At 39.1% G+C, this 14981-nt stretch overlaps 1 protein-coding gene across 2 annotated transcripts in view; it reads left to right on the forward strand.

Annotated features, from left to right (window-relative positions):
• PREX2 (phosphatidylinositol-3,4,5-trisphosphate dependent Rac exchange factor 2) overlaps positions 1-14981 on the forward strand; it is a 207302-nt gene that overhangs the window by 118168 nt on the left and 74153 nt on the right. For both annotated transcript variants that reach the window (XM_024739018.1, XM_024739017.1), the window contains exons 33-34: positions 344-487; positions 14841-14955. In XM_024739018.1, coding sequence (XP_024594786.1) covers positions 344-487; positions 14841-14955 — 259 coding nt within the window. The remainder of the gene's footprint in view (positions 1-343; positions 488-14840; positions 14956-14981) is intronic.

Here is a 14981-nt window from a genome sequence, read left to right on the forward strand (position 1 = left end):
TTTAATACACGTGGGTACTTTTAATATATTAGTATCTAGTAATTTTCGGGATTCTTTTTTTTTTTTTGCGGTACGCGGGCCTCTCACTGCTGTGGCCTCTCCCGTTGAGGAGTACAGGCTCCGGACGCGCAGGCTCAGCGGCCATGGCTTACGGGCCCAGCCGCTCCGCGGCACGTGGGATCCTCCCGGACCGGGGCACAAACCGGCGTCCACTGCATCGGCAGGCGGACTCTCAACCACTGCGCCACCAGGGAAGCCCCGGGATTCTTTTTAAAGCTTAACAAATGTACTAAATAAAATATCCTGATTTTAGGAAGTAATATAACATTAAATGTCATTTTAGATGTTCCTCTTACTTATCAAGCTGAAGGAAGCCGGCAAGCTCTGAAAGTTTACTTCTACATCGATAGTTATCATTTTGAACAACTGCCGCAAAGGTTGAAAAACGGAGGAGGGTTTAAAATTCATCCTGTTCTTTTTGCACAAGGTAAACTGCTTTCTTTACTATACTTCATGTACTTAAATTATTTTATCTTTATCAATTTTTTAAAATGTACTTGTGACTATCCTTTTTTTGTCATTAATTCAAAAATTTATTCATAGTACCTAGGTAATATGTTTACTGGTGGGAATGTTTGTTAAGGAAAGAATTTTGTATGGTTTAAATATTTATCAAATAGGATTGCAGCATTATTTATAGTGAAGAAATAAGGCATGAGTGGCTTAAATAAAGATAAATTAATTTGGCTTAAGTAAATTATGGTAGAACCATTAAAATTGGTTGGTTAAGATATTTTATGAGGTAGAAGAAGTTTGATAATATACCCACGCAGATTACAAAAAAGAATTTATGTCATACATGTATGTATATACTTACATGTGTGTAAAATGTATCAATTGGATGATTAAATTGATGATATTTTGATCTTTAAGTTTTTTTGCATTGTGTCAATTTTTTTGTCAGTAAAAATGTATTCCTTTCATAGTAAAAAAATTGTTTTGGCAAATAAACAGTGAGTGTTAACTGCAGTAGAAGAAATTAAGCATAACACGAATAAGAAGATTCTTGCAGTGACGTGATTTCCCAGGGAAGGTCCTGGATCTTTTTTATTTCTGTGGTCACAGATGCTGCCAGAAAAGATCAGAAATTCAGATTATTGTGTAGTATCTTTTTGTCTATGATTTTTTTTTTAAATTCATGCTGTGATCAAGATTGTATCAATTTCTCTGAGTGGTACCACAGAACATTTCATTTTTTCTTTTGAGTTTTTAAGACTGCATTGGTATTGCTGTAGAATTTTTATATTCTAATAAAAAATGAGAAGAGTAGAGGAATAAAATCCATCTCAGTAACGGAAGAACAGAGAGGCATATGAAATCTAAATTCACTGCCAAATGAAAATTCTGCTTTGTACCACATGCATGTTGTTATAATTCTAAAAGATAGATTACTCTTCCTTCAATTGCCATAGTTTAAAAATGACTACCTCAGATACTTGGCAAGAATACATTTAAGCAGAGAAAAATTTCAGCACAGAGATCTTAGGAGTTATTCGAAGGTATTTTCATTTATGTGATAGGGTCTATGAGGTAATAAAAGAATCTGCAATGAAAAGAAATAAAAAAGAAAAAGAAATTGAGCAGAAATAGACCTTTGGAACTATGTTAGGAGAATAGTTTCGCCTAAAATATGTTAAAAGCCATTACAGAGATCAGTAGTTTTAGAAGAAAGGAAAGGCTGCTGGTCTGGAATATTAACTTTTATAGGGTTTAACCAGACCTTGCCCTTGTTAAAGGCTCTTCATTTCTTTTCCTTTATTTCTCTCTTTTAAAAAATTCTGTCTTTGAAATCATTACTGAGATGACAGATGGCATTAATCATCTTTTCTAAAAAAGTGATTACATTTGTGACATACCAACCATAAATAGCTGAATATTCATACCCAGCATTCAGTTGCATAGGGAAAAAATGATTTTGCAAGTAACCTCTATTTTATAACTGTGGCTAAAGCTAATTTAAAAACAATCCTGAAATATATATGATTTCATTGAGTACACTGTTGCTTTTACAGTGTAATGTAAAGAAAAACTCTAGCAGACATTAGGTTTTAGCATTCACACAGCAGTAAAATATGAAAAATGATTTGATGAGGCGACAGTGGAAACACTTCTGCAGTGGAGGTCACAGATAGGTAAAGAAGACTGGAAAATAGTCTGTCTCATTAAAAATCTGTCAGTGATAAGGTTGTTTATTTAAAGGAGTTGCAGAGGTTCTGCTGCATTCATAAAACTCCCATGAGGAATCATTAGTAACTCTGAGTTTTCATCAGCTTGAGAGAAGCACAGGAAATTCAGCCCTAGCTTGAGCCGCGATTACCATCTGGTATTTGAAAGTGGTGGTAAATGGGAGAGATTCCAAATGGAGTCTATTCCTGGGATGAAAGTTTAATGGAAGGATTTTAGTTTTGTGGGTATGTGAGTCTTTGTTAGCAAATAATAAAGAGAAAGGTAGGTGAATTTGAAAATTTCCTGGGAAATGTATTAGAGTCAGCGCTCCTAAGGTTGTCCGTGGTAGCATGTACCTAGAACAAGAAGCAAATGTCTTGCCTTCTCGTTTTTTCTTGTCTGCATGGATCCTTGGGCAAAGGAGGGCACATGGATGAATGGGGCCCCCTGCAGAGATGGGACCAACTAGTAAATCAGGAATTCCAGGGTTGGAGGCAAGCAGGGTAAACTTTTAGGGAACGTACATTGCTAAAAACCAGAGCTGCTGGAGAAAAAGAGTCTAGGCAGACAAAATGGCAAAAAGGCAGATTTCCAAGGTTAGGAACACAGGAACAGCCAGACAGAAAAGTCAGCACAAAGCATAACCAAAATGCTAGAAGGTAAAGATCACACTAAAGCAGTCTTCTAGAATTACTTCCTACAAGTCAGAGAATTAATCCTTTTAGGATCCCTGAGCCCTTGGTAAGATAAAGCAAGTAACTATAAACTGGGTGAAAATGGGAGTCCAAGGAAGATCGATATCCAGGGTCCCTGGCTTGCTTTCATGCTGTCTCTCAGTGGTTCTCAAGCTGGCTGCCCTATAATCACCTTGGGAACGTGTTAGAAAATACCCATGCTTGGTTCCTTGGTTCCACGCCGAACCAATGAAGTCAGAATCTCTGGGAAGTGGGGCACAGATACCAGTATATTTTAGAAGCTTATCCACCAAGAGTGAGAAAACACAGAGCTATGTGGATTATAAACCACTGTGCAGTTATCTAGTTAATCTTTGCTTAGTTACATTAATCCATTTCACAAGCGTTTGACACTTCTAGATTCTGAGGAGCCGGGGCAATGAGAGCTGGACCTTTTTGCTTCTGCGTTGTTAGCTCATTAGGACTTGGGCTACACCGAGAAGGAGATGTGATTTGGGTGGGACAGGTTTTTTTTAGCAGAGGCTGAAGATGCCCTGTAGAGCTGACAGCTGAGGGATGTCTTCTGGCAATCACAGCAGCTGGGCAAAGAGCCCTTCGTTTCTGAAAGGGGCTCTGAGTGGGTAGCTTTAGAGTATCTGCCATAGTCCGCATCTTGATCTATTCCTTTGTGTAGGGAGGGTGTCCTTCCTGACTGTGATGGGCCTCTGTTCCTGGGGGGATAATTTAGCAGCATATTAATGGGACAAGCTATAGTCCTTGCTGCTGCAGAGGGTCTTGGGGCTACAACAGATTCTCATTTTCCCTCTTATGCCATCCTTTGTACGGTAGCCTCGTTCTCAGCCTGAACCTCTGCTGGTCTCAGTGGCACGACTAAGACCTTCAGCCCCAAGAGGGCTGATTCCCTGGTGTCACTATGCCCTTCTCAGGCCCGGATTGCTGCGTGTGTCCATTTACCATCAAACTTGGGCGAGGGGGTACCAAGAGGGACCTGAGCGGATTACCTGAATGCCAGACATATTTCTTCTTATCCTCGTTATGTAACAGTAGCCCTACTGCCTTATGATGATCAGGGTAGATTAGCCTGTCAAGATAGTGATTTCTTTTCTTGTTGGATGGTGCCTTGGCACAAGGAGACTCAGGTGTCTGGGTGTCAACCAGAGTTTACAGTTCAGTGGGGCCCCTTCTTTGTCTCCTAGGGAAAGTGTGCCCCTTTGGGGATCAGGACCCTTAAAACTATGGAGCCAGAGTTTCAGGGATGGGAAGCACACATACCCCAAGTGAGCCACTGGAATTGATAATTTTCCCAACACTGCCATAAAAATGACCACAAACTGGGTGGTTTAAAACAACAGAAATGTATTCTGTCATAGTTCTGGAGGCTAGAAGTCTGAAACCAAGATGTTCACAGGCCATGTCCCCTTGGCAGGCTCTAAGGAAGTATCTTTTCTTACCCCTTCTGGCATCTGGTGGTTACCAGCATTCCTTGGCTTGTGGCAGCATAATTACAGTCTCTGCCTCTGTCTTCACATGGCCTTCTTCCCTCTGTGTGTCTGTCTCTGTGTCTCTGTCCAAATCTCCCTTTTCTTAAAAGGACAGCAGTCATTGGATTCTGGCACACCCTAATCCAGTGTGACCTCATTTTAATTTGATTTCATCTGTAAGACCCTATATCAAAATTAGGTTACATTTGCAGCCACCGGGGGTTAGGACTTTGTCATATTTTTTTCAGGGATACAATTTAACCCTCCACAGATGCTAGCATGGCTATTTCTGCTTCTACCCTTGGTTCTAGACCCCTATATTCTACCTCTTTGGGACATGGCATCAGATAAAGGTCTTTTTTTTAGTTATGTACTATGTCTTTAGTTATGTACTATGTCCTGGAATGTGGTATCCCTTCCTTGTAAAGTGTTGTTAAGTACCTATTCCCTGAGTCTCTGGTGGTGATTTTCCTTAAACTAAATGGGACGTGCAACGCTGGTTCCTTCTCCACAAGCACATTCTTGGGGCTATTCGGTTTCTTCACCCCCTATGCAAAAAGCTGGCACCCAAAACTGTTACTCCTAACTTTTACCTCCTTAAAAGCTGTCTTTCTATTCTCAGAGAATAATTAAAATCGCCCAGAAACTTGAGCATTTTCTCTTTTTTAAACAAAAGGGAATATTTTATTATAAACATTGTCAGTTTCTAAGTTACCTTCATTCATGTGGGGTTTTTTTTCCTGCAGAATTCTTCTTAAGATCCTTTAAAAGATGAATCCTTTAGTTTTCCATTTGGGTTTTGCACAGTATTTATAAACAAAACATTAAATACCTTTTGAAAAGAGGAAGGAACAATTCCCAGAGTTGAGATTTCCTGAATGTTAAGAGTGGGTACATGAGCCTGTGAACCCGCCTCTCTTTACAAAGCAGCACAGCCTTTTGCAATGTTGGTCACGGCAACATGGACAAAACTTGCCTTCCTCACAAACGTTGCAACCAATTCTGAGGAATTCTGACCAATTGTGACCATTTCTGGAGATTTGTAACAGTGCGTATGTAGTGTCTTATTTAACCAATAAAGTACCGTTGTTGCACTATCAGAAGAGGGTGTTAGTTGATTGAAACTATTCTTAAAATTGTTCCTCAGAGATTTCTGATTAATCCCTTTCTTGAAAACGCCATGAAGTGCACTTTGAGTGAGTGGAAGTGAGGCTCATTTTCAGTCTTAGAATAATTTAATCTTTAATTTCTGCTAACATTCATTATGTTTTCCTTTTTTACGGACTATACCTACATTTAATGGAATGTTTTGCTTCTAAATTCAAAAGTAGTAGAAGTAAAACAAGCAAACAAATTTGAGTTGTATTTTAAATACTGCTTTTAATTAAGTGCTTTTAAATAAATTAAATATTTATTCAGTCAAATATGTCAATACTATTTTTAAGAAATATTATATGGATGAGAATTAAGAAAAGTAGACAAGAAAGTGTGAAAGAGGGGTCACACTTTGAAGTTTGGACATTATTATATATTTAACCTTTTTTTTTTTTTGCTGAGAATAGAAATTTAGTTTGGTAAAATGTCATTCCACTCTCTTTATTAAAAAAATAGCTATAAATAACCAAACTATTCACCTAAAAAAGGGAATGTTGTTCTCCGTCCTCTACTTTGCCATGCACAGTTTACTTTTTAAATATAAAACATCTTTTTTTAGTTCATTTTCCTAAAACCCTATACATGAGCTATAAAATATTGCTGAGACTCTTCACAACACTGTTAAACTCTTTTCTCATTTTTTAAAAAAAATTACATAATTGTGAATCTTAACTGGTGTTAATTTGAAAATATCATTAAGAAATATAAGGAAAAATTTTTTTTCTATTGTAACAAGCTTTTAGAGCAGGACTGGACATTCTGGCCAAAGCTGAGCCATCAAGACTTTATAGAAACTAGATACCAGGGGTTTTCTTGTTCCCGCCCACTCCCGACCCCCTGCCTCTAGTTCCCCTGTTGCCCCTTCCTGGTGGTCGCCTTCTAGTCTTTCTGACCTTATTAAATCACAAATTCAAGTGTCCTTGCATGGACCCTACTCTTAGATCCCCAAACTTCCTGTTTGGCTAAGCACACTCAAGCGTCATCTATATCTCCTGTGGAAGTTGAAGTAGATCATGCCTGGGGGGCATTGGGCACCTTGCCTTGTACAGGAAATACATTCCATAAATGATAAGAATAGTCATGGGCTCTCTTAATCCTATTATTTAATTTAATTATTTCTCAAGAACCATAATTAGTAAGTGCTCTTATTTTCCGTTTCACAAACGAGGAACCTGAGGATCTCAGATATTAATTAACATGCCCAGGGTCACACTAAGTTACTAAGCAGTGAAAGTTATGCTTTTACTCCAATGCAAGGGCTTTCATTATTAGCTTTACAACTCGGAAGAGGAGTTCACATTGAAGTATGACTGCTGATAGACTGAATCCTCCTGGAATATTGGCCTTTCGCAAATAACACTTTGTTAACTGAAGGGAATGTGGCATGTATTTAAGGATTGTTTTATCAGAAAGACTTCCTGTATTTCTTGTGTGTATTCGGGCCCAGAAGCTTGCTGAAGCAGTTGTGAATATTCTAACGAAAGCAGAAATCATAAGGAATAAACAAATAAATAATCCTTGAAAGAAGCCCACAAATTCGATTTTCTGTACTAAAGCAAACGTAGGAAGCTTTCTGTCTAATTTTCCACAAGTGCTTTGCTCAGTTATAAGCCAATAATGCCATTAAAAAAAATTAAATTTAGCAATACTCTAAAACTTTTGTCATTTCTTCAATGCTCTAGACATCTGAATAGATAGAAAACACAACACAGCTAAAACGAATTAGCAGTGACTTTCCTATTTTTGCCACCAAAATGGTGATGTTTTTATCAATTTGAGGAAACGTTATTAGTTTAGAGACTACTGCATTTAACGATTCTGAAAGATTATTCTTTTATCCATTTTGACATAGTCTGCTGAAAATTGAGGCTCATTAATAGTAATAATTTCAAGGGGAAATAATTTACATTTCCAAATTGGATCCATCACCGTTCCTGCCATTCCTGGCAGCCTCTCGAAAGGAAATCTTGTATTTCTAGGCACTTTCCTATAATTCATTTCCTCTCCAAAAGGTTAAAAATACCACTGCATCAAGTTTAAAGGAAAAAGAAACAACCAAAAATGTTAGTTATGAAAGAAGTATATATTACTCAAGAGACATTTAAAATTAATGGAAAGTTATATATGTGTTTATGCTTATTTATTTTTAACTATAGTAACTGACCATTGGAGTTGAAGCAGTATTCTAAGATTTCTCTTTATCTATAGATCTTTTTTTTGTTTGTCATTGTCTATACATTTTTTTTGTCATTGTTTTTATTTATTTTTTAACATCTTCATTGGAGTATAATTGCTTTACATTCTCGTGTTAGTTGCTGCTGTATAACAAAGTGAATCAGCTATACATATATGTATATGCTTATATTTCCTCTTTCTTGCGTCTCCCTCACTCTCGAAAGGAAATCTTGTATTTCTAGGCACTTTCCTATAATTCATTTCCTCTCCAAAAGGTTAAAAATACCACTGCATCAAGTTTAAAGGAAAAAGAAACAACCAAAAATGTTAGTTATGAAAGAAGTATATATTACTCAAGAGACATTTAAAATTAATGGAAAGTTATATATGTGTTTATGCTTATTTATTTTTAACTATAGTAACTGACCATTGGAGTTGAAGCAGTATTCTAAGATTTCTCTTTATCTATAGATCTTTTTTTTGTTTGTCATTGTCTATACATTTTTTTTGTCATTGTTTTTATTTATTTTTTAACATCTTCATTGGAGTATAATTGCTTTACATTCTCGTGTTAGTTGCTGCTGTATAACAAAGTGAATCAGCTATACATATATGTATATGCTTATTTCTCCTCTCTCTTGCGTCTCCCTCCCACCCACCCTATCTCACCCCTCTAGGTGGTCAAAAAGCACTGAGCTGATCTCCCTGTGCAATGCGGCTGCTTCCCACTAAGCTATCTGTTTTACATTTGGTAGTGTATACATGTCCATGTCACTCTCTCACTTCGTCCCAGTTTACCCTTCCCCCTCCCCGTGTCCTAGAGTCCAGTATATATGTGCCACATCTTCTTTATCCATTCATCTGTCGATGGACACTTAAGTTACTTCCATGTCCTGGCTGTTGTAAACAGTGCTGCAGTGAACATTGTGGTACATGACACTATTGGGATTACGGTTTTTTTCAGGGTATGTGCCCAGTAGTGGGATTGCTGGGTCATATGGTAGTTCTATTTTTAGTTTTGTTTTTTTTTTGCAGTACGCGGGCCTCTCACTGTTGTGGCCTCTCCCGCTGCGGAGCACAGGCTCCGGACGCGCAGGCTCAGCGGCCATGGCTCACGGGCCCAGCCGCTCCGTGGCATGTGGGATCCTCCAGGACCGGGGCACGAACCCGCGTCCCCTGCATCAGCAGGCGGACCCCCAACCACCGCACCACCAGGGAAGCCCTATTTTTAGTTTTTTAGGGGACATCCATACTGTTCTCCATAATAGCTGTATCAATTTACATTCCCGCCAAGAGTACAAGAGGGTTCCCTTTCCTCCACACCCTCTCCAGCATTTATTGTTTGTAGATTTTTTGATGATGGCCATTCTGACTGGTGTGAGGTGATACCTCACTGTAGTTTTGATTTGCATTTCTCTAATGATTAATGATGTTGAGCATCCTTCATGTGTTTGTTGGCAATCTGTATATCTTCTTTGGAGAAATGACTATTTAGGTCTTCTGCCCATTTTTGGATTGGGTTCTTTGGTTTTTGATATTGAGCTGCATGAGCTGCTTCTTTATTTTAGAGATTAATCCCTTGTCAGTTGCTTCGTTTGCAAATATTTTCTCCCATCTCCTTATTTATGGTTTCCTTTGCTGTGCAAAAGCTTTTAAGTTTCATTAGGTAGCATTTGTTTATTTTTGTTTTTATTTCCATTTCGCTAGGAGGTGGGTCAAAAAGGATCTTGCTCTGATTTATGGCGTAGAGTGTTCAGCCTATGTTTTTCTCTGAGAGTTTTATAGTGTCTGGCCTTACATTTAGGTCTTTAATCCATTTTGAGTACATTTTTGTGTTAGGGAACGTTCTAATTTCATTCTTTTACATATAGCTGTCCAGTTTTCCCAGCACCACTTATTGAAGAGGCTGTCTTTTCTCCATTGTATATACTTGCCTCTTTTATTAAAGGTAAGGTGACCATATGTGCCTGGGTTTAGCTCTGGGCTTTCTATCCTGTTCCATTGATCTGTATTTCTGTTTTTGTGCCAGTACCATACTGTCTTGATTACTATAGCTTTGTAGTATAGTCTGAAGTCAGGGAGCCTGATTCCTCCAGCTCCAATTTTCTTTCTCAAGATTGCTTTGGCTATTTTGGGTCTTTTTCTGTTTCCATACAAATTATGAATTTTTTTGTTTTAGTTCTCTGAAAAATGCCATTGGTAGTTTGATAGGGATTGTATTAAATCTGTAGATTGCTTTGGGTAGTATAGTCATTTTTCACAATGTTGATTCTTCCAATCCAAGTGCATGGTATATCTCTCCATCTATTTGTATCATCTTTAATTTCTTTCATCAGTATCTTATAGTTTTTTGCAGCCAGGTCTTTTGTCTCCTTAAGTAGGTTTATTCCTAGGTATTTATTCTTTTTGTTGCAATGGTAAATGTGTTTCCTTAATTTCTCTTTCAGATTTTTTATCATTAGTGTATAGGAATGCCAGAGATTTCTATGCATTAATTTTGTATTCTGCTAGTTTACCACATTCATTGATTACCTCTAGTGGTTTTATGGTAGCATCTTTAGGATTCGCTCTATATAGTATCGTGTCATCTGCAAACAGTGACAATTTACTTCTTCTTTTCCCATTTGGATTCCTTTTATTTCTTTTTCATCTCTGATTGCTGTGACTAAAACTTCCAAAACTATGTGGAATAATAGTGGTGAGAGTGAGCAACCTTGTCTTGTTCCTGATCTTAGTGGAAATGGTTTCAGTTTTTCACCATTGAGAACGATGTTGGCTGTGGGTTTGTCATATATGGCCTTTAATATGTTGAGGTAAGTTCCCTCTATGCCTACTTTTTGGAGGGTTTTTATCATAAATGGGTGTTCAATTTTGTTGAAATCTTTTTCTGCATCTATTGAGATAATCATATGGTTTTTCTCCTTCAGTTTGTTAATATGGTGTATCACGTTGATTGATTTGCATATACTGAAGAATCCTTGCATTCCTGGAATAAACCCCACTTGATCATGGTGTATGATGCTTTCAATGTGCTGTTGGGGTCTGTTTGCTAGTATTTTGTTGCAGATTTTTGCATCTGTGTTCATCAGTGATATTGGCCTGTAGTTTTCTTTCTTTGTGACATGTTTGTCTGCTTTTGGTATCAGGGTGATGGTGGCCTTGTAGAATGGGTTTGGAAGTATTCCTCCTTCTGCTATATTTTGGAAGAGTTTGAGAAGGTTAGATGTTAGTTCTACATTTAAAGCTTGTGTTTCCTTATTTATTTTCAGTTTGGATGATTTGTCCATTGGTGAAAGTGGGGTGTTAAAGTCCCCTACTATGATTGTGTTACTTCGATTTCCCCTTTTGTGGCTGTTAGCCTATGCCTTAAGTATTGAGGTGCTCCTATGTTGGGTGCATAAATATTTACAATTGTTATATCTTCTTCTTGGATTGATCCCTTGATCATTATGTAGTGTCCTTCTTTGTCTCTTGTAATAGTCTTTATTTTAAAGTCTATTTTGTCTGATATGAGCATTGCTACTCCAGTTTTCTTCTAATTTCCATTTGCATGGAATATCTTTTTCCATCCCCTCACTTTCAGTCTGTATGTGTCCCTAGGTCTGAAGTGGGTCTCTTGTAGACAGCATATATACGGGTCTTGTTTTTGTATCCATTCAGCCAGTCTGTGTCTTTTGGTTGGAGCATTTAATTCATTTACATTTAAGGTAAGTATCGATATGCATGTTTCTATTACCATTTTCTTAATTGTTTTGGGTTTGTTATTGCAGGTCTTTTCCTTCTCTTGGGTTTCCTGCCTAGAGAAGTTCCTTTAGCATTTGTTGTAAAGCCGGTTGGGTGGTGCTGAATTCTCTTAGCTTTTGTTTGTGTGTATAGATTTTAATTTCTCTGTCAAATCTGAATGAGATCCTTGCTGGGTAGAGTAATCTTGGTTGTAGGTTTTCCCCTTTCATTACTTTAAATATGTCCTGCCACTCCCTTCTGGTTTGCAGAGTTTTTCCTGAAAGATCAGCTGTTAACCTTATAGGGAGTCCCTTGTATGTTATTTGTTGTTTTCCCCTTGCTGCTTTTAATATCTTTTCTTTACATTTAATCTTTGTTTGATTAATATGTGTCTTGGCATGTTTCTCCTTGGATTTATCCTGTTCAGGACTCTCTGCGCTTCCTGGACTTGATTGACTATTTCCTTTCCCATATTAGGGAAGTTTTCAACTATAATCTCTTCAAATATTTTCTCAGTCCCTTTCTGTTTCTCTTCTTCTTCTGGGACTCCTGTAATTCAAATGTTGGTGCCTTTATTGTTGTCCCAGAGGTCTCTGAGACAGTCCTCAATTGTTTTGATTCTTTTTTCTTTATTCTGCTCTGTGGTAATTATTTCCACTATTTTATCTTCCAGGTCACTTATCCGTTTTTCTGCCTCAGTTATTCTGTTATTGATACCTTCTAGAGAATTTTTAATTTCATTTGTTGTGTTGTTTATCATTGTTTGTTTGCTCTTTAGTTCTTCTAGGTCATTGTTGAACGTTTCTTGTATTTTCTGCATTCTATTTCCAAGATTTTGGATCACCTTTACTATAATTACTCTGAATTCTTTTTCAGGTAGACTGCCTATTTCCTCTTCATTTGTTTGGTGTGGTGGGTTTTTACCTTGCTCCTTCATCTGCTGCGTATTTCTCTGTCTTCTCATTTTGCCAACTTACTGTGTTTGGGGTCTCCTTTTCGCAGACTGCAGGTTCATACTTCCAGTTTTTTTTGTGTCTGCCCACTGTGGGTAAGGTTGGTTCAGTGGGCTGTGTAGGCTTCCTAGTGCCTGTTTTCTGGTGGATGAGGCTGTATCTTCTCTTTCTGGTGGGTAGGACCGCATCCAGTGGTGTGTTTTGGGGTGTCTGTGACCTTATGATGATTGTAGGCAGCCTCTCTTCTAATGGGGAGGTTGTATTCCTGTCTTGCTAGTTGTTTGGCATGGGATGTCCAGCACTTGAGCTTGCTGGTCATTGAGTGGAGCTGGGCCTTAGTGTTGAGACAGAGGTCTCTGGGCGAGTTCTCACTGATTGATATTACATGGGGCCGGGAGTTCTCTGGTGGACCAATGTCCTGAACTCAGCTCTCCCACCTCAGAGGCTCAGGCCTGACACCCTGGCAGAGCACCAAGACCCTGTCAGCCACACAGCTCAGAAGAAAAGTGAGAAAAAAAAGAAAGGAAAAAAAATAAATAAAATAAAGTTATTAAAATAAAAAAATTTTTTTAATTATTAAAATAAAAAAGTAATAAAAAAATAGAAAATAAAAAAGGAGAGCAGCCAAACCAATAAACAAATCAACCAATGATAACAAGCGCTAAAAACTAAACTAAGGTAAACATATAAATCAGAAAGTACTCAGGCACGTACATCAAACTCCCAGTCTACAGGTGCTCCCAAAGTCCACCGCCTCAATTTCTGGATAATTTGTTGTCTATTCAGGTATTCTACAGATGCAGCGTATCTCAAGTTGACTGTGGGGATTTAATCCGCTGCTCTTGAGCTTGCGCAGAGAAATTTCCCTTTCTCTTCTTTGTTCGCACAGCTCCTGAGGTTCAGCCTTGGATTTGGCCCCGCCTCTGCATGTAGGTCGCCTGAGGGCGTCTGTTCTTCACCCAGACAGGACAGGGTTAAGGGAGCAGCTGTTTAGGGGACTGTGGCTCTCTCAGGCTGGGGGGACAGAGGGGTACGGAATGAGGGGCAAGCCTGCGGCGGCAGAGGCCAGCTTGACGTTGCACCAGCCTGAGGTGCCATGCGTTCTCCCGGGGAAGTTGTTCCTGGATGCCGGGACCCTGCTCAGGCTCCCAGGAGGGGGGTGTGTGGATATTGACCTGTGTTTGCAAACAGGCTTCTTGGTGGCTGCAGGAGCAGCCTTAGCATCCCATGCCCATCTCTGGTGTCTGCCCTGCAGCTTGCACCCGTCTCTGGAGCACATTTAGGCGGTGCTCTGAATCTCCTCTCCTTGCGCACCCCAAAACAATGGTCTCTTGCCTCTTAGGCAGTTCCAGACTTTTTCCCGGACTCCCTCCCGGCTAGCTGTGGTGCACTAGCCCCCTTCAGGCTGTGTTCACGCAGCCAACCCCAGTTCTGTCCCTGCGATCCGACCTCCGAAGCCCGAGCCTCAGCTCCCAGCCCCGCCCCCCCCCCGGCGGGTGAGCAGACAAGCCTCTTGGGCTGGTGAGTGCCAGTCGGCCCTGATCCTCTGTGCGGGAATCTCCCCGCTTTGCCCTCTGCACCGCTGCTGCTGTGCTCTCCCCCATGGCTCCAAAGCTTCCCCCCCTCCGCCACCCGCAGTCTCGTCTCAGCCCACTAAGGGACTTCCTAGTGTGTCGAAGCTTTTCCTCCTTCACAGCTCCCTCCCAGAGGTGCAGGTCCCATCCCTATTCTTTTGTCTCTGTTTTGCTTTTTTCTTTTGCCCTACCCAGGTGCGTGGGGAGTTTCTTGCCTTTTGGGAAGTCTGAGGTCTTCTGCCAGCGTTCCGTAGGTGTTCTGTAGGAGTTGTTCCACACATAGACATATTTCTGATGTATTTGTGGAGAGGTAGGCGATCTCCACGTCTTACTCCTCCGCCATCTTGAAGGTCCTCCTCCTTTATCTATACTTCTTATTTCATAATCTAATTGCAGCTGCCAGAGAATACGAATATGCATGGAGAGTGACAACTTCCATTTTTTTACTGTTATGTATGTTAATACACATTTCTGCCTCTCATTCATGTCCATGTATATGTATATATATGTTGTGTTTATATATGTGTATATATACATTTGTGTGTTTATATGTATATAAATAATATATATGAAGTTTGAGTTTAGCTTCGCAAAGAACATATACAAAATTTTTAAAAGAATAGAAGACAGTGTAAGTTAGAAATTACCTTTACCTACTTAACAGAGATAATTACCAAATGTTTGATACTTATTTTGAGCAGAAAAATGATTTATTTATTTTTAGACTGGTTAAAGCTTGTTTCTTGCATATGTGGTCATATTTGGTGCTGTTTAATACATTTACTAATAAGATTACACTGACTGTGGAGAAATTGTGTTATAAAATCACATGAAAAGTACATTTACTTGTTTTCACAGCACTGGAGAGCATGGAAGGATATTATTACAGAGACAATGTTTTGGTGGAAGAATTTCAAGCCCAAATAAATGCAGCCTCCCTGGAAAAGGTCAAACAGTACAACCAGAAGCTCAGGTATGTTATTGTTCAGTTAACAGAAG

Source organism: Neophocaena asiaeorientalis, unplaced genomic scaffold (genome assembly GCF_003031525.2).
Source record: "Neophocaena asiaeorientalis asiaeorientalis breed wild unplaced genomic scaffold, Neophocaena_asiaeorientalis_V1.1 scaffold299, whole genome shotgun sequence".
NCBI classification, from domain to species: Eukaryota; Metazoa; Chordata; class Mammalia; order Artiodactyla; family Phocoenidae; genus Neophocaena; species Neophocaena asiaeorientalis.